Below are 25,075 nucleotides of genomic sequence, written 5' to 3' on the forward strand. Positions count from 1 at the left end.
GTCAACTCTCATGCACTAATGAACTCTGCTACTGACTTGCAGAGAGCCGGCGGAGAGAAGGAGCCTGACAGCTCTCAGCAAGAACTTAAAGCCCCACATGAAAGCTGTGACATACTGAGAGGTTAGCAATGAGCAGAGAAAAAAAAAAAAAAAAACAGGCTGACTCCTGCAGGAGGAGGAGGGAAGACTCAAGACAAAACACACTTTGCAGGGCAACCAAGGTCAAAGTTCCCACACTCCCAAGTTGGAGTCTTTACTTTTAAGATCTTGCCGAGTTGAGTTTAAACTTTAACACTTGTGAGCACCATAAGGCGTGAACTGCTTTTTAAGCGAATCCACTCATTTGGGAGCACGAAAACAGGGAGTCTCAGAAAAACAAATGACATCAGTGAATCAAAAATAGTTTTTTATTCATGGATGCACACCGGACAAGAGTTGCTATATATATATATATTTTATAAGAGTTTAATCTAAATTAATGCAGAACGAACTATCATCACCGGACACCCATTCTCTTTCCCCACGAATCAGTTTGGTGATTTATGACTCTACTGCGCGCACTTTTTACAGCAGAGGAGAGGAAAGCACGTTTAAAAAATATAATCACAAGACATTCCAGTTTGCGTCCAGGAGCTTGGGTAAAAATAAATGCAGTCAAAGAGAGAGGATAGCCATCTGAGGCTTGTGCAAAAAAAAAAAAACTCCCGCCGCCGTCACACATCCCGATCACCGTAGACGACGTCGGCGTAAGACGCGCGCGCAGCTAAAGCTGGCTGAGTCCTTTCATGGCACCAGAGATCTTTTAGAATGACCAAACTGCTTCAAGTAAAACAGCACAGCCCCTCCTATTTCATCATACACACACATTTTAAAAGCAGAGCAATTTCAAGGTTCTCCTTATTCTGGCATATAAGAACAAAACAAACAAACAACAACAAAAATAAATCAGATGACATGTCTTTTTTTTTTTCACTGCAACAGAAGATGAACTGAGATCGGAAACAGAACACGAGAAGTCGCGTTAATGTGAAAATCATGTCAGCAGGATGAACATTTCAGCCCGTTTCCCACAGCTTTATCCAACACCTCTTATGGCAAACAAATCTCAAAAGGCAAGACTGATTATGCAACATTGTTAATCATTTCATCTCAACCCCAACATGTCTTGCTAATCTGTTTTTGAAGACAAAAAAAAAAAACTACAAAGTATCTTTATTTACAGGTAAGAAACGCCCCCATCGAGGAGTCGCGAACGTGTGAAGTCAAATTTCCCAGCGCGATGGAGTCAAAGTGCGCATGCGCGGTGATTCTGAATTAACGGGCAGACGTGAGGTATAAGTTTCCAGCCACATTTAGGAGGCACTAAAGGCGAGGGCGAAAGCAGAGATATGAAGAGGGAATTAAGGCAGTCTGTCAGTGGGAAACTGAAAATAAGAGCTGGAGTAATAACACAGAAATGCCTCGTGACAGGTGACGTCTGCGGTGTTGAGAGCAAACGGGTCTTTGGGTCAGATGCTGGCGGGCTGTGTGGAGGAGGACCGAGGACCGCCTCCCCACCTGCTGCTCAGTTTCCAGTGTAAAGGTCCACAGTGCTGGAGCTCAGGCCCCGGCTCTCCCTGAAATTACTGCCTCGAGTCTGACGGAAAATATCACAAAAAAATAAAACTGAGGAGGAGGAAAGGTGGGGCTCAAATCTAACATTTTAAAACATTTCGAAAGACTTTGGTGTGAGCTGCTCTTTACCTGGAACGAGTCGTCGCTGGTTTTGTTCAGAAAATTCAAGGAAGCAGCTCTCTTCATGCTGGTGAACGGAAATAAATGAAAAAAAGATTAGGGTGTAAAGTATAGCCTAAGAAATAAGGATTTCCAAACTACTGATTAAAGAAGCTGCTTCCTAAGCAACTTCGTGAAATTCAAAACTACAGTTGGAATTAAAAGCCCGATATGCTGTCAAGCTGAGTGAAGCTGACACCCCACCCACGTGAAAAATTCAAGACGTGCTCCGTTTGTGCTGCTTTGGTTTCTGAGATATTAAAGATGATTTTTTAGGTCATCCAAAGGTCACCATCTTGCTCCAAAACAAACCAGAGTGGTCTACTTTTTTAGTGCTGGTTTGTGCCGTTAAAACTGGCGTTTACTTTCAGCAGGTGATCATTTTTTCACGTGGGTGGGGTGTCAGCTCCACTCAGCTATTCTGTCAGTGTCTTTTACTTGGTGCTGCGAGGTTCGGGCGGGACGTTGCCCTGCAGTTTCTTCACCAGCATCTCGCTGCTGCGACGTATAGCGTCTCTGATCTTCCCCAGAGACCCGCTGCGCTGCAGCATCCCGCTGCCATCCTGAGGACACACACACACTCATCAACTCATCCGTGCGCAGGGGCGCGCCCGGTTTGTCTTTTGAAGCCCACTCTTTGCACGCGTGGCTTCCTTGAAATCATAACAGTGATGCAGGCACGCTGAAATGACATTATGCATCATCTCTCCTCTTGCAATGACCGATTTGAAATCATTGAGCATAGTTTTCTATTGTGCCATTTAAAAAAAATAGATCAGATTATCTTTGCATTCTTAGGAAAGTTAAACAGACTGTCTCAGTTTTGGGCTGATGAAGCAAAAAAAAAAAACTTTAAGGAGAGCTTAATGAACATTTACTGCCATTTGTGATGCTCAACCAGCAAACTAACAAAATGAAAGAATCAGTTTTACCGTCACAGTAACTTATCCATCCATCCATTCACTCATTACTTGAGTAATCTGTTTGTCACGTGCACAGCTACCCTCCGAAAGAGTGCATTAGGTTCACTGTCCACAGCTAACACAGTGTGTACCCTGCCTTTGGTGCACTTTGCTACATAAGCAGTAATTGAGATGTGATCCTCATCACGCACTACAGGCTCATGACCAGCAGGGGGGGATTGTGGGTAAATAAATGTGACTGCTGAGCTGAGTTCTGCTCCACTGTGTGGCTTTGAAGCCCAGATTCAACCTAAAGGATCCCGCCCCCCCCCTCCCACAGGTGAAACGTTGCGCCGTGCCTCCATCCGGACGCAGAGAAAGAGACAAAACTTCACAAATGAAAAACTTTATTTGAGAATACCAACAAGTGTTGATGCAGTAATCTTCACAATGCAGAATGGTAAATATAATGCAGTCCTACTTACTAAGATAAGAGCGTGAAGACCTAACAATTTATGTTCTTCCACTTATAGAAACAGAAGTCACACTATATATGTTGAGAATAGACAGTTCAATAAATAAGCATTCCACTAGCACAACAATATTGGCATAATTATGTGATGAGCACAGTCAATCCTTTTGTTCAGAGTTGCATTTGAAGTATAGATGTACTTATCGGAAGGAATGAAGAATCAAGGCAAGAAGCATAGCGAAAAGCTGTAAAGTGAAAGCACTTGTCAACTCTAGAAATGCAGCCTACAGTTACTCTTCCAAGATGTTGATGTCATTTACATTCGGTTAGTTTAACATCTGAAAGAAGAAAAAAAACAACAACAACAACAACACGGTGACCTTGAGGAAACACTCGCACTGTACTTTTGGTGTCAGAAGACATGATTCACCAAAGTGACGCCGCTCGCTTGCAAAAACAAATGTGTGAGGAAAAATTTTTTTTAAAAAAAAGGGCAACTAACTCCATTAGGCTTTATGTTCAAAGTACAGTGGGCCACGCTGTGACTGGACCACTGAAAACATACACAAATACACGCTGAAACCACGAGAAAATTCCAACATCTGGTAAGTTACACCTCCACCTTTTTTCTACTTCGACACCAACAGTTCGAGGAAACTCTGGGGGATCTATGTCTGTCGATTTGACAAAAAAAAAAAGTTTGTGTGGCTGGTATTTGCGTTCAATTTCTCAGTCGGCCTCTGCTGTCGTATTGGCTTTACGGCAGCGGGCGGTATTGCCAATTCCCTTTTGTAAATGCGATTTACTGTGTACATACGGCAGCGGCGGCTCAGAGCCTTTGTGAACGCGATCGAAGCGAGGACACTGCAGCTGGCACGAGCAACTTGGAAATAAATTACCATGGCAACTGCAGCTTGCTGTAATCTGACAAAATTTGCAGTCGGCTTCGGCCCATCTCATCGGCGGGTCTTTCAAAAACAAAGGCGACGCCTACTTTTACGTTAAGCCACAAAGCAATCAGAAGCTGTTAAAAAAAATGTAAACAATAATCATACAAAAAATGTAACAGGAAATCAATCTAAATAAATAAATGGCAACATTCCCTTCTCTTTTCTCACCAACAAGGCCAGTACCATTCATTTTGAAACTGGGTCTATGACATTTGATCGCAGGCATTAGTTACAAAAAAAAAAAAAACTTAAAATACGTATGATAACGAAAAAGAATACAGATAAGAAATAAAAAAAAAATACATTATTATGGCTAAATACAGGCTTTGGGGGCAAATTTCCCTTCCTGGCCTTGATAGCTTGCCTCAAACTGTTAGATTCTGGGTGAGACCATGCACAGCAACTGTACAAATTATTATATTGTAACATATTATTCTTTAGTGACTGTAATTCTTTGTTGGACAATGGATTTATGTGAAGATTGAGAACTAGGCAGCCTTCAAAGGCAACGCAAGCGTTCCCTATTGAGCCTTCCAATAAATTACTATCCCGCCCCTCTACTGAAACAAATAAATCTACACTGGCTTTATGAGATATTACAAAACGGTGTCGAGGAGAGGATAAGGTGCGAGTGACTTCCTCACGGGATAAGATTACGCACACACACACGCGCACACAACGACTTCTTTTAAAGTTATGTGAGAGAAAGAGTCAAAGTCACAGATTCAGACACGGGGTTAGTGACAGGAAAGAGAGCGATAGAGAGGGAAAACAGAGCAGGGATGAGAAGACCAAACGTCCCAGCAGCTGTCAGTTGAACAGGGGACAGAGGTGACAACTGGGAGTCTCTGCCGCAGGGGGCACCGGGAATGGCTGAGGAGCTGTCGGTTTGTTGGGACAAAGGTAGGCCAGGGGCAACGACAACACACATCCCTTTGCTATTGTGCTGGGGGAAGGAGAGAAGGATGGAGGAATAATCTTGATGGCTTAGGCCTGATAAGAGAGAAAGAGAGAGAAAGAGACAAAAAAAGGGCACACATTGTAAGATTGAGAACTCTTCCTAAGCGACACCTACACCTTGAAAAATCTGAGCGTCGTGGGTTTTCCTGGACTCAGCTGCACTCATCTAGAACCATTCTAGACCATATCTAGACATTACGGTGCTTTTAACTTTTAAACTGTGTGGTGTGCAAACGTAGCAGCTGCCTCACACCGTGAAAAATTAAAGCTTTTCTTAGAGGCTTGCAGGTCGGCTATGCAGTGAAGTGACTCAGCTGCTTTTACTTCCTTTCAAGGTGTCGGAAAGCTTGCACTTGGCACACGGCACCCGGTCAGTGACTGTGCACTGCAGACGAGGGACATCCGCAGGCGCGAGCACTGAAATGGGAACGCTGAGAACTGAGCACAGATACTGACGTGTGCGTGAACCTAAGCAAAACAAAACTGAGCTAAAACCAAAGTTGGAGCTAATGAATGATGGAAAATGCATCCTTAGTGCTTCTAAACTGGTCTAAGCTCAAATCATGTTGAATCACCTTAACAGGTGGCTGCATTCCTGTTTTGTCTGCATATATAATCAACCCACCCAAGCTTATTGTGTCGAGAGTTCAAAAGGAGGGGAGTACAATCCACTGAATGAGAAGAGGAAATCTGATTGACAGGCTGATTGGTTGTCATGGCAAGAGGAATTAGGTTAGTGATGAACAGAAGAGGAAAAAGGGTAAAAGATGAAGTTCAAAAAGCATGCAAACCGACAGGCAGTGAAGTAAAGCTGGGAGCACGAAGCAACTGCAGACAAACACCGTCTTTTTAAGTCAAATCATGCGTTTTACAGACATATTAAACGAATCAGATCATTAGTCCTAAACACAACCACACACTTAACGTCAAACAGCTGTTGACTCATCAGCGTTGGTTCATTTTCTATGCTCGCCTGGTGGGACACAAACTAAAGGAGATCCCGAGGGCTGCTTAAATTTGTCTCACACGATTTATTAGCAGTCAGATCAGCAGGTGTTTCGCGGTCTCATTCGGAGAACGTGAACGCCTTCTATGGCCTCAGATGTTTCAGACTTTCCGAGAGCAGAGGACATAGGTGAGGACATGTTCAGGCAACGGTATACAGTAAGTGAGTGGAAACTCCGACACGTGTATCACATACTTTCTTAGCCAATATCTACACAGAAGCAGACCTTCCAAGTCTATTACCTAAAACACAAGCTGGCCGAGTTGTAGTTACACGTTTGCAAACTTTGTAAATGAATGGATGGATGGAATTTGTTAAAAACTTTTAGACAGAAAAACAAAGTAACATGAGTTACTGAGTATCTATTTTCTGCCCGTGTGAATTTAATTTCTACCGCTGCGATGATGATATGCCAGCATACGCCAGGCATGCCATCGCATGTTTTAAAGACAGACAGGTGCTCGCTCTGATGAATACGCATGCAGTTACATCTGCTGCTGGGAGTTTGGAAGCCGGTCTGAGGAGCTGCGTACGAGCCTTTGCATTCACTCACACAACAGCCTGCAAATAAAACCACACAACTTTCTAGCTAAGAGAGAGCAGCAGACATCAGGTTAACAGCCATTTCTCAGCCATGAGAAATCGCATGGCTCACACACGGGCAATTAGTGTGCGTGTTAAGGGTGAGTCCGCCATGCTGGCACATGCATGTTTGGACTGGGATGGTGCAGTGAAGGGCGTGGCTGCGCTTAAAGTGAGGGGAGAGGCACAGGCTCAGATGAGGCATCCCTGATGGCACGGACTAAACATCTTAGCTGTGACGCCTGCTCAATAGCACGTTTGCAGCTCTTTAACAAGGAGAAGGTGGTCGATAAGTCAAGACTAAAACGTGAGGCAAAAACACCCATGATGAAATTCCATGAGCCTGTTTTAACCAGACAGTTGACAGGGTGGGTGTTATAAAAGGACAATAAACCAGCAGGATGCCTAATGGTACAGACATGATGCATTCTAATGGGGGCTTTAGACCGGCTCTATCTCCGAGTGCCACATGAGCCAATAAATATTTAATACGTTGCCAGGATGCTACAGACTGAGCTTGTGCCTTTGTGTTACAGTTTCTTTAGCGCAGAAGCCTTGCCAGCAAAACAACCGCTCATCAAAACGAGAGATGAGGTTTCCACTGACAAGCAACGGACGAAACAAAAACACGTAGTCCACAACAACATGGGATGCTGTCAAAAAAAAAAGAAGAAAAAAAAAAAAAAGCCAAGCATGCCAAGACACTCAATCAGCTTTACAGGTTGTGAATAATTAAATTCCAGGCTAACTTCATGACAGAGACCTGCAGGGTCTATCTGCAGAGAGACGATAGGCTGGTACAGACACACTGGCTGCAGATGTGTGAAAGCTTGCTATCATTCTATGACCGATATGACCGGGATGACGGCCGACATCGTAATGAGGGTTATGCAGGTGCTTTTGTGCAGTTTGACCACAATGAAAAGAGGTTATCCTGAGTTTCCTGTGAGGGGGGGTGGTCTGAAGCAGCTTCCTGACTTTCTCTCATAATTTAAGTGCAGAAGCCAGAAGTCAGCTTCCTGCTAAATGTCCCCTCACTGCTCGGAACTAAAAAAATAAAAAACAAACTCGTCACATCTTTTCTTACATAACGAGTCACTTTGTCTTTATTCTGAGTTTTATAAGATGTGCTGTACCAGCCCACACTCTCTGTGACATTACTGACACTGCCTGGTTTTTCCAGGGAGGCCGCTGGCCGTGTTGATTCTACTTTCGTGGATTTGTACTCACCCCGTTCCACTCCACGCCCATACTCACTTCCTCGCCGGTCTCGGAGCCGCTCTCATACTTAACGCTGCTCAGGCTGTCCCTGCTCCTTCGCCTGTCCCCGTCTGTGTCTTTCAGGATCTCCACCACACGAGTCTGGTGGATGGGATCGATGCCCTGAGGGGTGCAACACACAGGTGCAACAAACAAAACAATCAGAGCTAGCGGACATTAGTTGGCAGATATGGGTGGGAGTGCCACGTTTTATGGAGGAATCAGAGTGATTTCATGTTTCCTGCCCCCTTTAATGCACTGTCCCAAAGACGAGCACACATTTTAAATGACCGTGAGGGTGTGAGATGGGAGTGATGTTAGGGGAGAGAGGTGGAACCTCAGTGGGAGCTAGCAGTTAGAGACAAACCACTTACTGTGTCGCTCTGGATCCACAGCAATGTGGGAAAAGGGAAAGAAATATCATGAGATTTGCTGTCCCGACAGTGGGGACGTGTATCAGAACTTGCAAACACAGGATCTCAACAGTTATCTGCATGCAGATAACTGATGGACATTTTTCAGTCAGGCAGTGCTGCTGACCTGCTTGCGAGACCTGGCGGTGCACTCCTCCAGGATGTCGGCAGCCTCGAGTTTGCCCTGCCGGCGGTACAGGGCACCCAGGTTCCTCAAGGTGGTGTTAACTGTAGGGCTGGATGCAGAAAACACAAAACTTTCATACGAGTAACAGCCGATACTTTACGATAAATAAAGTATAAATAAAGTATTTTTCTATTCTATTCTAAATACTAAGAGATGCACAGTAACATATAAGCAAATCATTTGCCTGGTCACCAATTCTTATCAACATGAAAATAAAAGAATTAAAAAAAAAAATAATCTGATTAAATTCTGGACTTTATCGAGCGCCTTTATGACCAGGCTGTAAACACACGTTAATCAGTCTCACCTGCTGACTTTGCAGGCCTTGTACCAGCCACCGTATTCCCAGTATGGAGTGTTGTCTTTGTGCTTGCCCTGGAAGTAAAAGGAAAGAAAACAGGAAGAAAAACACATGAATGGGAGTTGTGGTTAAAACTGGAGCAGCAGCAGCATCCCTCCCCCTCCCATATTTACATATAACTCTGAAATATCCTCTGGGGGGGGGATTATATTGTGCGGAGGACACCATTCTGAAACAGAACTGCACTTCACTTTGCAGCGAGTGAATTGGTTTCCCTGCTACACTTTTCAATAAAAGCTTATTGACAAATAATACGGTTTGCTTTGCATGACTGAATGGTTGCAGAAAGCCTCTCACCTTGCTCATCTCCTCTCTCTCCTCTGCATGCATCCAGATGGGTTTGTTCTCAGCTGCAGACAGACAAACAGGTGTGACGGTCTACATACATTACAACCGGACTGGAAAACACTTGCTGGAAACCTGGAATCGGCCCCTCTGTGAAAGAATTTCTTTATTCATCTGTAAAATTCCACCTGCTTCTTGGTCAATTGCTAATCTGTCTTTGTCAAAAAGGAAAGCTCTGACAGACTTGAAATGTCCAAGCCAGTTAATACTGGTGATACAAAATGCAGTGGACGAAACAAGATTATCTCATGAAGCACTAAAAAAAAAGTACTATCCAGATACTTTTAATTACTTTCAGATGCTCTGTGGTATATATTCACACCTGTAATCGCATGGAATGGCCGCTACATAAAAAGAATTCCAGCATTAGCTGTTGTCATTCAAGGTCACTTCACCTTCAACTCGTCAAAACAGGTTCAAAAGGAAACTGGAGTACTGTTGTCAACTGTTGAGTGACACACGAAAAGTAAAGCTTTCAGAAATATGCAAGATGCTTTTGTACTGTGTGCCATTCCTTTCATTCGTTTTTCAAAGCAGTCGATCTCGTCCCCGGAGGAGAGCTAACAAAAGGCTTCACTTAAGCTGAAAGAAGTGGAAGAGTTCATCTTTCAGATGAGAAAACTCTTTATTACTTCAAGCGGCTTCTGTAAAGATTCTTTTAATTCCTCTGAATGACGGCACCCTGCTTAAAACAGAGTGTCCGTCGCTAAGGTAAACAGAAGAGGAGGACGGAAGCAAAATAAAAACAGTAACGTGTATTTTGAGGTGTAGTTTAATGTAACCAACCACAACTCTCCTTGTGATAACTTTGCGTTTATTCATTGATTTAAGGTGAACAGAAAAAAAAAAAAGAAAAAAAAAAACACTCTGGAATCCACTGCCAGCTTCAGCAGCCACTATGAGGCCTTACCATCAACAGATCCAAACTCTTTCTCATGAGCACGAGTCAGAATCTCTTTGTACAGAATCTCAGCCTCCTTGTATTTCCCTTGTTTGAGGAAGCAGGATGCCTTGAGAAGTAAACAAAAGTGAGAAGTTGGATGAAAATGCGCCCCCTGAAACAGCGACAGCATTCTGCATTAACATATAGATAACACATATAACATAACTGATGCAGATATAGAGACAGACTGCTTCTACAAACAGTTGCTCATGAAGAACAAGACTTTACCATAGAGCCTTTCTGACTTTCTATAGTGCAGGAATGTTCTTCAAGACGTTGAAGAGCATCACGTAGCAAGGCAGCAGATAAAGAACTGCTTGGCAGATACTCTAAAAGGCAAGGCTAACTGACACAAAACACCACTAAAGAGGAGAAAATTAATATAACCTTAGCTCATAAAACATCTTTGTTGTAGAAAATAGTCTCCTTTTTTTTTTTTTTAAGTCAAGGACAACATAAGTGAAAAACACGAGTTGAATAGAAGATGAACTGAGTTTCTTAAGACTCTAAAGTTTAATTTACATGCTCAACACCCCCGCAGAGACCAAGCTCAGGCTAACACAGCAAATAAGTTATCTTGTTCAAAATAGAAGTCTGTTCTGCCCGACTTTACTTCAGCTCAAAAGGGACTAGTTTGTGTCAACATGAGTGGTAAAATAAACTCAGAAGTTTGAAAGGAAGAGCAGCGACCACACTGTATATGCTGTAAAGTTAGTATTAACATGTTTCTCACCAGGTTGTTCTTGGTTTTGGCCACATTGGGATCATCTGGGCCCAGCCTGGACTCATAGATCTCCAGGGCACGGCAGTAATAATACTCCACTTCCTCATATTTGCCCTGGTTCTGGCACAGCAGGGCCAGGTTGTTCAGCTGTTTGGCCACATCTGGGTGGTCCTTCCCCAGTACCTGATGGAAACCCAGGAACAAATGTTCTGTATTACCATTTTACTTTGTCTCTCTGGTTTACTGCCATTGACTCTTCCTGGGTTTTTACGCTCTGCAGCTACGGATTCAAGCAGATCTCCTGCTGCAGGCTGATGGAGGAGATCTAATAAACGGCTGGCTGATCAATAACGAAGGTGCGGAATGGAGCTTTCAGCCTGGGAGAGACTCTTTAAACCCTGCTGAATTCAGGGGTTTGTCATATCTCCTATCTAGCCTATCTCACTGCCCCAATGCCGGCTATCCATTTTCAGCTGTGCTCTCAATTAAACCCTCCAATTTCCCTCCAACAAGGGAATGGCCCCCGGTGGAAATTTCAGACAATTTCAGACAATCGTTTGCTCTTATAGCTATTTATAGTAAGTGGTGTTACAACAGCTTCACGTGACAATTTGGAAATATTATCGCTGTTAATTAGTTTATTTCAATTAGCTAAATGTTCACTGGTTTAGCCTTGAGATGAGGCCTCAATAGCTGTGCGGTGGACGGTTCTCCTGGTGCAGTCCAGGGATCTGGCCTACCTTTTCTCTGATCTCCAGAGCCCTCTTGCACAATGGCTCAGCTTCCTTGTAGCGGCCCCTCTTTCCATACAACACCGCCAAGTTGTTCAGCGTTGCAGCAACCTGGAAACACAACAAAACAGAGAACCCGATTGAGGATATACCTGCTGCGTTTTTGTTCCGGCAGCTTTCCTTCACATTACTGTTTGCCAAGGAAAAGAATATTAAATAAACTGCAAAGCCCATAGAGCTGCAGGGCCGAGCGCTGCGCTTCCTTAGCTTCCTTTGGGCTATCAGAGGAGGTTTAGCAGCACAGTAGAAATCAATTCTTACAAATAAGCTCGCAAAAGTGAAACACCAAGTGCTTTTTCAGGCTTTCCAATTGGTACATTCCAAGTATTAGGTGCCTTAGTCCATGTTGTATGAGGAGATATTGAGAAGTCATGATTGACTGCGTTATGCCTGCAGGCATGTGGTCAATAATCCATACTTCAGTGGGGGAAAGAAATCTATACAGAATGACTGAGCCACACGGTAAACAGACTACATCACAGTTATTGCCTTCCTGTTGAAAAGTCTTAGAATAATCATGACCCAATAACAGCTCACTCCAAATGGCTGTGATCATGAATACAGCTGCCATGACAACTGTGGAGTCTTACCGCTGGATGGTCTTTGCCCAGGGTCTTCTCACGGATGCAGAGAGCATCATTGAGCAGATGGGCCGCCTCTTTATATTTGTTCTGGTCCCTGCATAAGTAGGGGAGACAACATCAAAATAAAACAAAGATCGACACAAAAAAAAAACCTGGACTAGCTGAAGCTTAAATGTGGGGTTTTTGTTTTTCCTGACCTATAGACCAAGGCCAAGATGTTGAGCATGGTGGCCACATCAGGATGATCGTGTCCAGAGGTCTTCTCCAGGTCCTCCAAAGCTTGTTTGCAGAGGGGCACCGCCACCTCGTACCTGCCCTGAGAGGCATACTGGATCACCAGGTTGTGCAGGGTTCTCAGGCGGGCTGGGATCTCATAGCCGCCCTGCTGGGCAGCAGCGACAGCCGCGCTGTTGTGTTGGTGCTGCACTGTAAAAGACAAAAGCCACACCCAGAGAGCAACGGTCAGTCGGTTTTTCAAAGGAAGAATACTCTGACCTGATTTCATCACTAACAGAGTTTGGGAAGCAACTAGATCACTGGGGCTAATCTGTTGCTTCAATTACAATTAAATCCATGTGACGCCATATAATTTGTTCTATTTCATCTTATACCAGAAAAGGGTCACAGACTCTGTCTCATTTTAATCGCACACCAAAACAAGCATGCACTCTTATCCATGATCTATGAGCTGCTGTACTAACTTCCTTGACCTTGCTCCTCCTCATCATTGGGGAAGAGGTCGTCCAGGGAGTCCTTTGGCGTTTCTCTGTCCTTATCCTCCTGCTGAGAGGACGAAAAAGAACCTGCCATTCAGACTGTCACACAGACCCAAATAACGATGGACAGCAGTTTGGGAATAGCTTCCATCATATCACATCAATTGTGTGCAAGATATTTGATATTTATGTCATCTTATGAAGAAGAAAGAAGAGATAATCCACACCAGAGATTTAACTCGCAGCCTTTTACCTCACAGATAAACTGTATGCCAATCTTAAAAACAAAACGCATTTATGAGCATGCATACTGTACACGCAAATGTTTATATTACAGTGTGAGGACCTAGCTACATAAAATGAGGGAATTATATCCGCCTGCCAGTAGAAATTGGATTTTCAGGATAAACTGCACCCATTAAATCCACGTTCCCCAAAAGATTCTATTAATACAGCACCCTGCTGGAAGATGAGAATAGACGAGCTGCTTCCAGAGCAGGAGCACAGACCCTCAGGCTCCTCGCAGGAAGGGTTCCTGCTGAGTTCAGCAGTTGGTAGATACAGGCTATTACGGCCTCTTTTTGTGACTAGGAGCGTGGTATGAAAATGCAGTGAATCATTGCTGCCACTCCATCGATAAGAATCCCAACACAGTGAGTCATTCCTGGATGACCAAACAATTATTCATTCACATCAATAAGCAACATCACGGTTTTTACCTCTTCTTTAATGACTTAATCAACTGTTTGCTTCTCTTTAGAGTTAAATGAAGTATAAGCAATAATTTATATTTAAAATATTCTAAAAACGCCACCTCAAAACACATCTACCCAATCTCACAAACACATATTCGTGACCATATAACAATCATCCAGCGGACTGGTTTGTAATCACAAAAGATTCTGGACTTACAGTGGGAGAGACGTCTTCGTCGTACTTTTTGAGCTGGTTCATGAACTCCAGGTGCTTCTTCTCCTCCTCCAGCTGGGCCACGCTCTGCTCGCTCTTCTGCAGCTTCTGCTGGGTGTTGGCCAGCTCGTCACGCAGCCACTGGTTTTCCTGGCAAAGCCTCCTCACCTGCGCGCGCAGTTTCTGCTTCTCAGACTCAACCGCGTTCAGGTGGTTGGACAGGGCCATCATCACCTGGGATGGACGAGGAGCAATGACACTTAACGGGACCCAAGTCTACAAACTGGGGCTGACTCTGAATGAATCACGATCACCACACAAGCTCAGTATAGAATGAGGAAGCAGAAAGGCTAAAAGCAGAAGACGGTTACCGTACATGAATGTCTGGGTTAACAACACATGCAGACAGTTTGCTACGTTATAGATCATTCTATCGTATGCCAGCCAATTTTTACACAAAAGACATTTTCACATTTTTCTTCTTTTCCTTCATGCACATTGTCCCATACAGAGAAACTTTTTTCGCCACCAGTTGTTACCTGAGCTTCTCCCAGACCCAGTTCAATCATCTCCACTGACTTGCGGAGCAAATTGGACTTCTCGTGGACCAGGTTGGCCTCCTCATCCTTCTTTAGGCACTTGATAGTCTCCAGTAGGCTGTGGAGAATGGAGTTGTGCTCGTTCTTCAGTGCCTCCAGACCCTGGATAACCAGCTTTGTGTTGGAAATGATCTCCTCCTGAGACAGCTTCTCGAGCTTCTCCTCCCGCGCATACACCATCGTGGACATGTTTCTTTGTCGCTCAAGGAAACCTGGAAAAGATTGGAGAGAAAAATGGGAGGCGGTCACAAGACAAAATGACGCAATGTGAGAAATTAGAAACAGCAGCAGCCGCAGTAAGAGAACATTTGGATCGTGAACTTTCTATAATTCAGCTGCAGGTCGGTTGCTTTGCTCAAACTGAAATTCCTTGAACAGAACCCGAGAGCTGAAATGATTCGGCTTGGCTGAACTAAAACTGTCGGAGCACGTCGTGTCACTTTTCCTTTCATCAAACACATTATTTGTTCGAATGATCTTTTCTAAAATAAAGCATTTAAGGCTTCCCCTATGTGTATGACAGGAAAGAAGCACTTTGGGTATAAAGATATGAATGTCAGACAGAGAGGAGCTTCACCCCTGATGCTGACAGACGTCATTTCTGCACTCCAATAACATCAGATCAGATCATCCAGCAGTGAGGTCGCTATAAGGGGAAGTTAACTCATGTTTTATCCATACAGCTGAGACAGCCGATTTAAATTTCATAAGTGGTATACTGTGAGTCAGCATTTCTTTCATCTAAGAAATGGAGCTGTACACATTAAGAATGTATACGGCTCAATTACATAAAGAAGCTGAAAAAGCACAAGCTGAACACAACTGGAATTCAAACAGGACTGTGTGGGTTGAGTGGACGGCCACATAGAGAGGGAAACATTCGGAGACCCGCAGGACATATTATGCTGAAGAAGAGGCTGCTGGGATTTGACACCTATAATAAGCTCAGGCTGAGAGTGGGGCTGCAGCAGGCAGCCTAACCCACAGCACACAGATGCTGCAGTGTGGATGCTTTCTGGTGCCAGCACCCAAACAGAAACCGGCCGTGTTGGCTGGCTGCACGATTGGCTGAGACGACAAGGGAAAGGATGACCAGACAATAGCCTCGCTAATATAGGCCACCAGCTGGCCAAGTCACAGAAAAAAAAAAAAAAAAAACTCAAAGACATCCAATAATATCATGCTCTAAAGCTATGTCTGACCTTTAGCGAGAGAATGGAACATGTGCCACTTTCCCCCAACAGTCTGAGGTAAACTATGACTCATAGAGCCACATCACTGTTGGCTACATTGCACTAATGTCTGTGCAAAACATGGCAACGCCTGCACGACTGGGATCCAGGCAAAGTTGATCTAGTACAGTCTGTATTTTAGAAGAAGAGAGGATAAAGTGTTCGGTATTAGCTAAAAACACCAGCTGAGAGCAATCTGCCTTCAAAAAAATATCCTCAACCATTAGCAAGCCTCTCCCTGCTTTTTCCATTTGCATTTCTGCATCTGTCCATGAGAGGAGGAGCACTGAGAAAAATAAGCCCCCAACAACAAAAAAAAACAGGATGTTTGCTTTGCATAATGATAACAGAACACACAACGCTGTGAACACAACATCTCCACCAGTAAAGAGCATTTACTCACATAAACTGACAGCTGGGTTAAACAACTAGTCATCACTGTAGGATCTTTCATTTTTATTTTATCCCAAAAATGTACTGTCTGAAGAAAAGGTTTCAGTTACAGAAGACGAGAAAACAACAAAACGTTGACATTTGAGAGGCTTGGAACCACACAATTTTTTTTAGAGAATTCAAATGTATCAATCTCTTTTCAAAGTACTGCCGATTAAACTTCCAGAAATCTGCAACCTGCCCATTTGTCAGCTTCAACAACCTTCACTTCCACTTCCACTAGCAGGGGCATGGAAAACAAACCCACCTGAGTTAATGGCTGGCATCCTGTAATAATGTTCTCGTGATGTTGTGCATGTCCTATCGTGTAATTACAGCCGAGCTCCGTCAGGAGTTATTCATCCCAATTTGTAGCGTGACGAGTGATAACCACGCATACTGAGCAGCTGCTGCAGGCAGCTCGTGGTCCTCTATTTAACAGCTACAGATTTGTTAACAAGATGACTTGTAGGACCCGCACTCCGGAGGACTTGCAACTTTGGATGTAATAACCCCTTTGCTTTCATTTCACAGGAGGAACTGATGTAAAAAGAAAGTTCGCCATGAAAACAGAGTGCGGCGTTTCATCACGGAACAAATTACACCAATAACAATAGTAACAATGTCTACCCGAGTCCCTCCTTTGGTTACCAGATCACTATAGTTTCACCTGCCATACAAGGAAGGTGGGAGCAAAACAAAAAAGGGTGAAGTTACATTTCCTTCTAAAAAAAGAAGTTCAACTGATGACGGTGGCTATTCTTTAACCAAATGTGAATTCATATGTGCGTTTTAAAAAGCAGGTCTTATGAAGAGCTAATTGTAGGGCAGAGTTTTGTGAAGGCTGTCATGACACGCACATATTTGGTGTGCCAAGAACAAAATGACCAGAGGGCTCACAGTCTGCAGTTTCAGCATGCAGAGCGGTAAAATGTGCCAACTCTAATGATCATCAGCAGGCAAGGAAAAACATGTTCGGAGTCACTTAGGAGCACAGCTGAACAAAAAAAACTGCGTTGTTTCTTTTTAAGTCGATGCAAATGCACCAAGCTTACTTGAGCTCTTATTTGCATAGTCAAACGGACTCTTTCACTGTATTCACTGTGTTACACTACATTTATAGTCATGGCTTATATGAGTGTAAGAGTTAGTAAGAACTAACTTAATTGTTGGCAGGGATTATGAGACCCAAACATTTCTCCCTCATTAGATCTGGCACTGAAAGCTCCGCGCTTTGCTGATCTTCATATGAAATGTTTCTTTTGAAAGATAAAAAGATATTTATAGCCTTTATTGCCCTGTAGAGTAACTCGGCTGTCTAACACCTGTATGGATAAAAGGGGTGACAAGCTGGGAATACACAAAAGCTAATAGAGAGAACGCTTTCATGTCAGCCAGCATCTTTTCCATGATGAAAAACCAAAACACCTGCGCAACAGACTCTCTTTTAGACAGCCATAGTTAATATTTGCCAAGTCTTTACAGAGGTGAGATAAAGTCCAACAGCTCTGATGTTTATCCCTGGAGAGGCTTCCCTTTAACATTTACCTTTCCCTAACATATTTGTGTCATAAAGGTCATATCAAAGCACTAGGACACTGCAAGAGATGTGCAGAATGGCAAATGAGCACCGAGGCATGAAGTCCAAAATACAACTGCTAACGCTGCTGAAATTGCTTTTGGGTGAACATAAACGTCGCAAACATTACATATTATACTGCACAGCATGACTCAGCTGCTTGATTTGGGCTTTTATCAATACCATCATTATCAGATTCAGGTATGATAGGGTTCAAATATCGAACCGTATTGAGAGGCAGTAAGTTTAGGAACTGGCGACAACAAATGCCGCTGGCTAAGTTATAACAAGCACCAAGGAAAACGCAAACTCACGAGTAAAGTATTTTCAATAAATTTGTCATTCCACAGCTACTTGACCTGCCTTTTTAATGCGCACCTAGCACAGATAAGACATTTTCACTGGCACTTTGTAACAGATGGGAGTATTTTACTCAATGTGGCTTCACTGACACTGTTTTACAGTTGCAGTCTTAAAGCATTCTGGTAAAATATGTATGAAAGATCGAGACAAAAACCTTGTGAACATGGCAAAGTGAGAAAAAAATTGCCCATATTGCACTCTGAAACAGCCCTCATTTGCATTGCAAAACAAGCTAAATAGCTGCTAAAGCCTTCAGCCATCCGTCATTCATCCTGGCGGTTTCTTTTAGCTTATACAGCTCGCTGGACCAGAAAACAAACCTCGGTGTCAGTAGCAGATCAGAGCCGCATAGTTTGGCAAGGAGAAAAGCAGACGAAATAGTGTGTCCTCCTCCCGCAACGGCACTACATGCCAGCCAAATGCGTAATAAAAGTGCTGTCCTTATCCACAGGCGTCCTTTTTTTGAAAAAAAAAAAAAAAAGAAAAAAGATTGGACTGTGAAACAGGGAAACGGATGTGAGGCAGGATAATAATCAGACTGCTGATGAATGCTGATGCTGCAGAGGAGGAGGATGGGAGGTGCCTGCAGGATGACTGTGACCTTCCCACTGCTTCGTCAGAACAACCAGCAACAGCCCAGGGTGCACATTAGGAGAAGGGTCCGCCCACAGTGGGAGGAAAACAGGAGAGTGCGGAGGAGCAGGTCGGATGGGGGAGGGAGCCAGCTCTGCTCCTCTTTTCTATTTTCATCAGACACAATGGAATAGCCTCAATTACACTATTTCCAGGCTCAGAGAAGTTGCGCATGCCCCCAAGTCTGCGGAGTCAACACTCAAGTAACGTCTGAAAGCTCTCTTTTGGTTGGGTTGTTAAATACATAGGAGGATGGTCTCTCATTAGACGGTACAAACTTGATTCAATCGCGAAATGTTTTCCCCACTCCAATTTACAAATGTCAACACAGCCGTTTTCAATAAAGCCTGACTGCAAAGCGCACCCAAAAAGTACGAATGTTTCAAGAGACCTGGCATGTATAATCAACATCCTGCAGTTTGCTGCTATATGGGCAAAAGAATAACTGAAAGAGGAATATAAAACAGGGTCTGCTCACCGAGCCATCAGCAGACTTAGCTATAACAAACAACACTTCGAGCACATCGCACTGAAAAGATGGCTGTTAATTTAATGTTGTTTACATTGTGTGAAGCTTGAGATTAATTTTATGGACGAGTCAGATGACTCCACATTGCGTGGTGCTCAAAGGTCATGCTATACTGCAGCGATCACATGCCTGGGAGGAGAGAACAGGGCTGTGAACGACAGTTTCATGTTAATCTAATAAACTCTGGGGACTTTTGTGTCATGTTTTCTCATCCAGAGCTACTTTCGTCCGTAATCTCCTCACCAGAAGCAGCAAAACACATCATTACATCACTATTTCCTTTAGGCCCACATAAAGGTCACTCGTTTCCCCTCATTCCTCACCACATTACATAAACTGTCATTCAAATGGATTGCGGTGTTGCTTAATAATCTCACAATTGTGGATAAATTGAATTGGCATGAATCAGCTCAAATGTGGACCGCTACGTGTAACTACTTATTTGATCTTTCGAACACTGCTTTATCCTTATTAGATTGTTTGGGTTTGGTTTCATCTCTGTGTCATCTCCACAGAGATGAATTTCTTGTCCTCCTGATGAAGGCTGACGCAAGCGGATCATGAAATCTTGCTCCATTTCCAGCACAAAAAGCAATCAAAACACAGAGTCTGTGTCACTATCAGACACAAAGGAGAGACAGGCCATCTATGAGGGTGGGGCAGAGCCTGGAAGAACCAGAGGGGAAGTGCCACTGTCACTGTCTACAGTCATCCATCACCCCACAAACCCACTGCGAGGGTCTGGTTTCTCACTCATGGCTGTCGGGAAAACAACGCCTACTTGAACATTTCTATCTTTACAGACAAAAATGATCTGTATTGATGTAGAAAAGGTGACCCTTGTGCCTTCATCACAGTTCCCCACACTGTGGCAAGCCAAAAAGAAAAAGAAAAAACAATCCTGCACATTAGATTTAATGTACAGGTAATTACATGTTAACGACTAAGAACAACCTTGACCTGCTGGGGGCAAAAGGCTTTTTGCTGTAGATTTGTACGCAAGTCCAGAGTAATGAGCAGAGTGATGAATGATCTGATATGAACGCTGCTCAGGGCTGCATTCAGTATAATTTGGCTGCAGCGCATCACAACGAGGCAAATATGCGAACTTCGTCCAACAGTTTCATAATTATCGATATGACCACACCATGCTCCTTGTTTGATTTACTAGATTCATTTTTATACTTTTGAGTCAAAACCTACAATGTACTGCTAACTTCATAGTGGCGCTTGCCGTTTAATGTGTTTAGCGTTTCTCTCGACGAGTGGCTAGCTTCGGCTAACCAGTTAGCCTCACCACTCCCTAACTAGTTTGCAGCGGTTTCCGCTGCGCAAAGCGCCGGCTTGATCATTTCTATGCATGCCGACTCTAATGGTCACGACTTAAACATCTGCTCATATGTAGGGTTAGAGTAGCTATAAATATATGTGGGTGAAAACACATATTTCACTTACCTAGAGCTAGGACTGACGGCTAGCTCAGCCCCTTTAAATCCAAAATGTCTCCAACACAGAAGATTTTCCCAGAAGCCTCAGAGGCTGACGCTATGTGCCCTGACGTCATGTTATGCTTTCTAACCCTCTCTTGGAAGAATCTATCCATAAACCTAAGAATGGCTTGATAGCCACTTTTCCATGGAGACCATTACCTGTGAAGCTTCACCAAACAATATATGAATCAACTGAAGGATTCAATGCATCTCTCTGGTTCTCTGTCAGATATTTAATTGGATTTTTCTTCCTTATTTATTTTTCAGATACCATTGATTTCCTCAAAACATTTCCTTTCACCTGCCAGTTTTTCTTCTGTCCTCAACTTGTCCAATTTCCTCACACATCACACACCATGTAGAGTAGAGATATGCCAAGTTTTCAGCTAATAGCTGTCTGGGAATCACCTTATTGGAGAGACAACCCCATGTTATGTCTGTCTAACTGTGTTATCTTTGACAATTTAAAGAAATGAGAACAAATGAGGTGTCTTTATGACAGACTGCTAGTGACAAAGTAGTTGAAAATACAATCTATGATTGGTTTAATGCTAATTTTTCTCGTATATGCAGACACAACACTGAGTCATCCCTTTAATTGGAATGATTCATTGCTCGGTGTAAAGTGTCTTTCCAAACAAAAAACACATTCCTCTCAGAATGGTTAGGTGCAAGGAATGCACTACAAGGAAAAGAGGGGTGGCTTAGACCTTTGCGCAACACTGTATGTTTTAATTTTGTATGTGTGCTCTCAATGTGATCAAAACAACCATAGAAAAAAAATACCCAAAAGAGAAATACAAAAGAGACAGCCAAACAACTGTGTGAAGGTGTTAAAAATACCAATAAGAGATGCAAAGTTACTACAAATAGGCATTAAATGCACAATTTCAGACACAAAATGATGAAAAAACAGGTTGTTATCAACACAGAAGGACGTTTGGCAGATACCACACACACAGATGCCACACACTTACTTACACATGCTGCCCCCTACAGGCAGAGTTGAGTAAAGCTGTCACGAATACCTCGTTATAAAACTGACGAATGTGTACGATTTTTTAATAAGTGTAATTTAAAATACAGAATATGGATATATAATACAGGCTAAACTAAATTGTCTACGAAATATAATTATTTAATACTTTTCAAAATTATTCTAAGAAGAAGGAATTTTTTTTAAAAAGGAAGAAAATGATACGTCATCGGTGCGCGACGTCGCGTGCAGGAGTGTGAAGGACGCCGACGTGAAGTTCGGAATGAAATAAGTGAAACATAAAGGTTGGCTCAATGTTACCGTTATTTTGGATTATGATGCAGCTTTATCTGACACACACGCTTTAGTTTAGCGTCTGCTGTTACAACTAAGAAGAAGAGTTAGTGACTGAGCAGCCCAAATCTGTGTTGGTAGGTTGTGTCAAGCTAGCACTGCTCTCCGTTTGATTTTTTTTTAAGCTGTTATTAAAAGTTGTGCTTATTATAGATGTAGAAATACAACCATCAATCAATATAACATATATTAGATGGTGCCATTTTGTAAATTAATCATTGGATTATTTTAAGATAAGATACAAGCAGGACTAGAGCGAGCATGAAATTTTGTATTTTAATTTTAAGAGCTTAAAGCTCTTAATGTAGCTTAAAGCTACTTGTCGGGCGGTGTGGGGGGCTAAACAGCGTCTACAGAACAGAAAACAAGGTACACTGCAATAACGGCACATACATTGAACGCCAAAAGGAAGTCAGTTAAATACAGTTTAACATGTGGATACATTGGCAGCCTTGTAAAAAAGTGAAAGAGGCAAAGATTTGTGTCTGATTTTGCTGATTTGTAAGCGGCCACTTCTTAAAATGTTTATTCCCCAAGTAACAGTAAAGGGACTCTTTTTCATATTTCATGCAGGGCGTTGCTGTGATGGCGGTGTCATGTTTAACCCGAGCTCTGCGCTCCCTGACTCTCTCCCAGCCTGCTCTGATCCCCTCGCAGGTAAACACACTTCCTGTCAGCCTCACTCACAGAGTCGAGTCTCCACACCTGCAGCCACCAACCAAGCTGAATGTCTCTCTTTCTGCATTTACAGGCGGTCAGTCAGCTGAAGCTGGGAGCTCTTGTACCCAGTACAGTCAGCCAGTGCAGAGGCTTCCTCACCACAGCCTCTCTGGATCAGAACAGAACTCACTGGAAGCAGAGGGAGAAGTACACCATCAGGCCGATTGGGATGAAAAAGACTGGAGGACGAGACTATACAGGTCAACAATTGGATGAAGTATTTTAGATCCATGTTTGAAGGTGTTCTGATTCGCATTGCAATATTTTCCAAACCCCATAAACCAGCATTTTACTCATACTGGAGCATAGAAAAGATATCAAATTTTGAAAGTGAGAATTGTTACTTTGGCATGAAAAATACTAGCTCATCTTGAAATAAATGGTATCAACACATCTCGAAAAGTTTGGACAGGGGTAACGAAAGGCTCTAAAAAAGGTACCAGAAAGAAACAGCCGACGGAACATGTTGGAGCTAATTGTAAACGGGCCAGTAACGTGACTGGGTATAGAGAGGCAGAGCCTCTAAGAATTAAAGGTGTGCAGAGGTTTAGCAATAAAAAGTGTTTCACAAAGTGTGAAGCAATTTCAGAATAATGTTCCTCAATGTAAAAATACAATGAAAATTCCACCATCTAATGTGCATGATATTTAAAGATTAATAGAATCCAGAGACATCTATATGTGTGCAAGGGACACGGCCACAAATTAGTTTCAATGCCCTTGAAGACCCTGAACTATTGAGCCCGTAGAACTCTTTAGCAGACGAGAATGGGGCAGCATTCCTCTCTCAGCAACTGTGCCCCTTCGGTTCCCATTTGTTCAGAAAATCAGTGTTTCAGGAGAAACCATCCGATACTGTCCTGCGTAGGCTTTGCAGATCCTAACAACAGTTTTGAATTGAGCTGATGCGGAACAGTTAAGATGGGACAAAACAATTAAAAAGCTTAATTTCCCATCATTCGTAAAGCAAATGCTGAATTGGTTACCGAGTGTATTCATCAGCTGTAGACCTTGTTTAAAGTCACATATTGATTTGAGAATGACTGAACTATTTTCCCCTCAGGTTCAACTCACTGATCAGAGGTAGAGGGTCCGCAGCTCTCTGATGTAACCTGATAACAGCTGTGATGCATATATGCTCATTTTTCCTGTCTGCTCTGCAGGGAGGGTACGTACGCATGGCATTGGCGGTGGCCATAAACAGAAGTACCGGTGGATAGACTTCCAGCGACTGCGCTATGAGCCCAACAAAGATGGGCAGCCTTTCGAAGAGAGGGTTGTTGAGGTGCGGTACGACCCGTGCAGGTGAGACCGGCTTCTGTCACACACAGGACTTTTAACATAAAGATAATGACATTGAAGTCGGCTTTCATAATCCCTTTCACCTCTTGGTGTGTAAAGGTCTGCCGATATCGCCCTGGTGGCAGGAGGTAGCCGCAAGCGCTGGATCATTGCAACAGAGAACATGCAGGCTGGGAACCTCATAAAAACATCGGGAGTTATTGGACGTATGGCAGGTATGTGATACTCTTGTTGTTCTTTGAAACTGCCTTGAGATGGCCAAGTCTGGGCCTTTATAACTCATCTGGTTTATTTTGCAGTGTCGGCCAATGAGGGGGATGCCTACCCTCTGGGAGCTCTTCCTGTGGGGACACTGATAAACAACCTGGAGCTGCAACCAGGGAAGGGGTCAGAGCTCATACGCGCCGCAGGTAACCCATTCTGTTTTTATAATAATCTATTGTGTAAATCTTGCAGTGAAGATCAAGTAAGGTTACTCCCCCATCACCTATCGGTTTGCAGGCACAAGCGGCGTTTTGCTCCGTAAAGTAAATGGAACTGCCATCGTTCAGCTTCCTTCTAAGCAGCAGGTTCAGGTAAGGATGGATTACATTTTCTGTGATAAATCCCTTTATTTTCTTTTTCTTCCTTTGCGTTGAACTAAATGCCATCTTGTTGCCACGTGCAGGTGCTGGAGACCTGCGTGGTGACGGTGGGACGCGTTTCCAACGTCGACCACAACAAACGGATCATCGGCAAAGCCGGCCGAAATCGCTGGCTTGGCATTCGCCCTTCAAGCGGCTTGTGGCAGAGGAAAGGAGGCTGGGCCGGGCGCAAGATTAAACCGCTGCCTCCGATGAAGAGTTACGTCAACCTGCCCTCCATCTCTGCCAACTAACACATTAGTGTGGACATGTTTTTGCTCATGAATGCCTTGTGATATGTTGGGTGGGTGGGTGGGTGGGTGGGTGGGTGGGTGGGGGGGGAGAAAACATGAACACAGACCAGC

The 25,075-nt window shown here is 43.4% G+C and overlaps 2 protein-coding genes across 8 annotated transcripts; one reads left to right on the forward strand and one right to left on the reverse strand.

Annotated features, from left to right (window-relative positions):
* Positions 1 to 389: 389 nt before the first annotated feature.
* On the reverse strand, positions 390 to 20,773 carry klc1b (kinesin light chain 1b). Of its 6 annotated transcripts, none has more exons than XM_075476065.1 (17): positions 20,701 to 20,773; positions 14,418 to 14,689; positions 13,882 to 14,112; positions 12,955 to 13,033; positions 12,451 to 12,679; positions 12,260 to 12,347; positions 11,619 to 11,720; positions 10,888 to 11,061; positions 10,122 to 10,221; positions 9,164 to 9,216; positions 8,813 to 8,880; positions 8,446 to 8,554; positions 8,280 to 8,288; positions 7,876 to 8,028; positions 2,212 to 2,336; positions 1,744 to 1,801; positions 390 to 1,636 (listed from the first exon to the last, which is right to left on the reverse strand). In XM_075476065.1, exons 2-17 carry the CDS (start codon positions 14,664 to 14,666, stop codon positions 1,565 to 1,567), a joined length of 1,899 nt encoding a protein of 632 aa, XP_075332180.1. In that variant the 5' UTR covers positions 14,667 to 14,689; positions 20,701 to 20,773; the 3' UTR covers positions 390 to 1,564. The 6 variants fall into 6 exon arrangements, with proteins under 6 accessions (XP_075332180.1, XP_075332162.1, XP_075332171.1 ...); XM_075476047.1 differs by having other exon boundaries at positions 12,955 to 13,036; XM_075476056.1 differs by lacking the exon at positions 20,701 to 20,773 and adding an exon at positions 18,404 to 18,652 and having other exon boundaries at positions 12,955 to 13,036.
* Positions 20,774 to 21,936: 1,163 nt separating this feature from the next.
* On the forward strand, positions 21,937 to 25,016 carry mrpl2 (mitochondrial ribosomal protein L2). 2 transcript variants are annotated; one of them, XM_075476107.1, is made up of 8 exons: positions 21,937 to 22,016; positions 22,639 to 22,722; positions 22,817 to 22,985; positions 23,949 to 24,090; positions 24,187 to 24,302; positions 24,387 to 24,497; positions 24,589 to 24,662; positions 24,755 to 25,016. In XM_075476107.1, the coding sequence occupies exons 2-8, from the start codon at positions 22,651 to 22,653 to the stop codon at positions 24,962 to 24,964; spliced, it is 894 nt and encodes a 297-aa protein (XP_075332222.1). In that variant the 5' UTR covers positions 21,937 to 22,016; positions 22,639 to 22,650; the 3' UTR covers positions 24,965 to 25,016. The 2 variants fall into 2 exon arrangements, with proteins under 2 accessions (XP_075332222.1, XP_075332231.1); XM_075476116.1 differs by lacking the exon at positions 21,937 to 22,016 and adding an exon at positions 22,043 to 22,142.
* The last annotated feature ends 59 nt before the right edge of the window (positions 25,017 to 25,075 follow it).

This window comes from Odontesthes bonariensis, chromosome 2, assembly GCF_027942865.1.
Source record: "Odontesthes bonariensis isolate fOdoBon6 chromosome 2, fOdoBon6.hap1, whole genome shotgun sequence".
Taxonomy (NCBI): Eukaryota; Metazoa; Chordata; class Actinopteri; order Atheriniformes; family Atherinopsidae; genus Odontesthes; species Odontesthes bonariensis.

Coding starts and splice junctions, on each gene's coding strand:
- klc1b (XM_075476047.1), bottom strand. CDS start 14,666: ATGTCCACGATGGTGTATGCGCGGGAGGAGAAGCTCGAGAAGCTGTCT. Junction 12,680..12,954: donor GGAGGAGCAAGGTCAAGGAA/GTTAGTACAGCA, acceptor TGTCTTTTACAG/TGCAGCACCAACACAACAGC. Junction 10,222..10,887: donor CCAAAACCAAGAACAACCTG/GTGAGAAACATG, acceptor TTACTTCTCAAG/GCATCCTGCTTCCTCAAACA.
- mrpl2 (XM_075476107.1), top strand. CDS start 22,651: ATGGCGGTGTCATGTTTAACCCGAGCTCTGCGCTCCCTGACTCTCTCC. Junction 22,723..22,816: donor CTGCTCTGATCCCCTCGCAG/GTAAACACACTT, acceptor CTGCATTTACAG/GCGGTCAGTCAGCTGAAGCT. Junction 24,663..24,754: donor CTTCTAAGCAGCAGGTTCAG/GTAAGGATGGAT, acceptor TGCCACGTGCAG/GTGCTGGAGACCTGCGTGGT.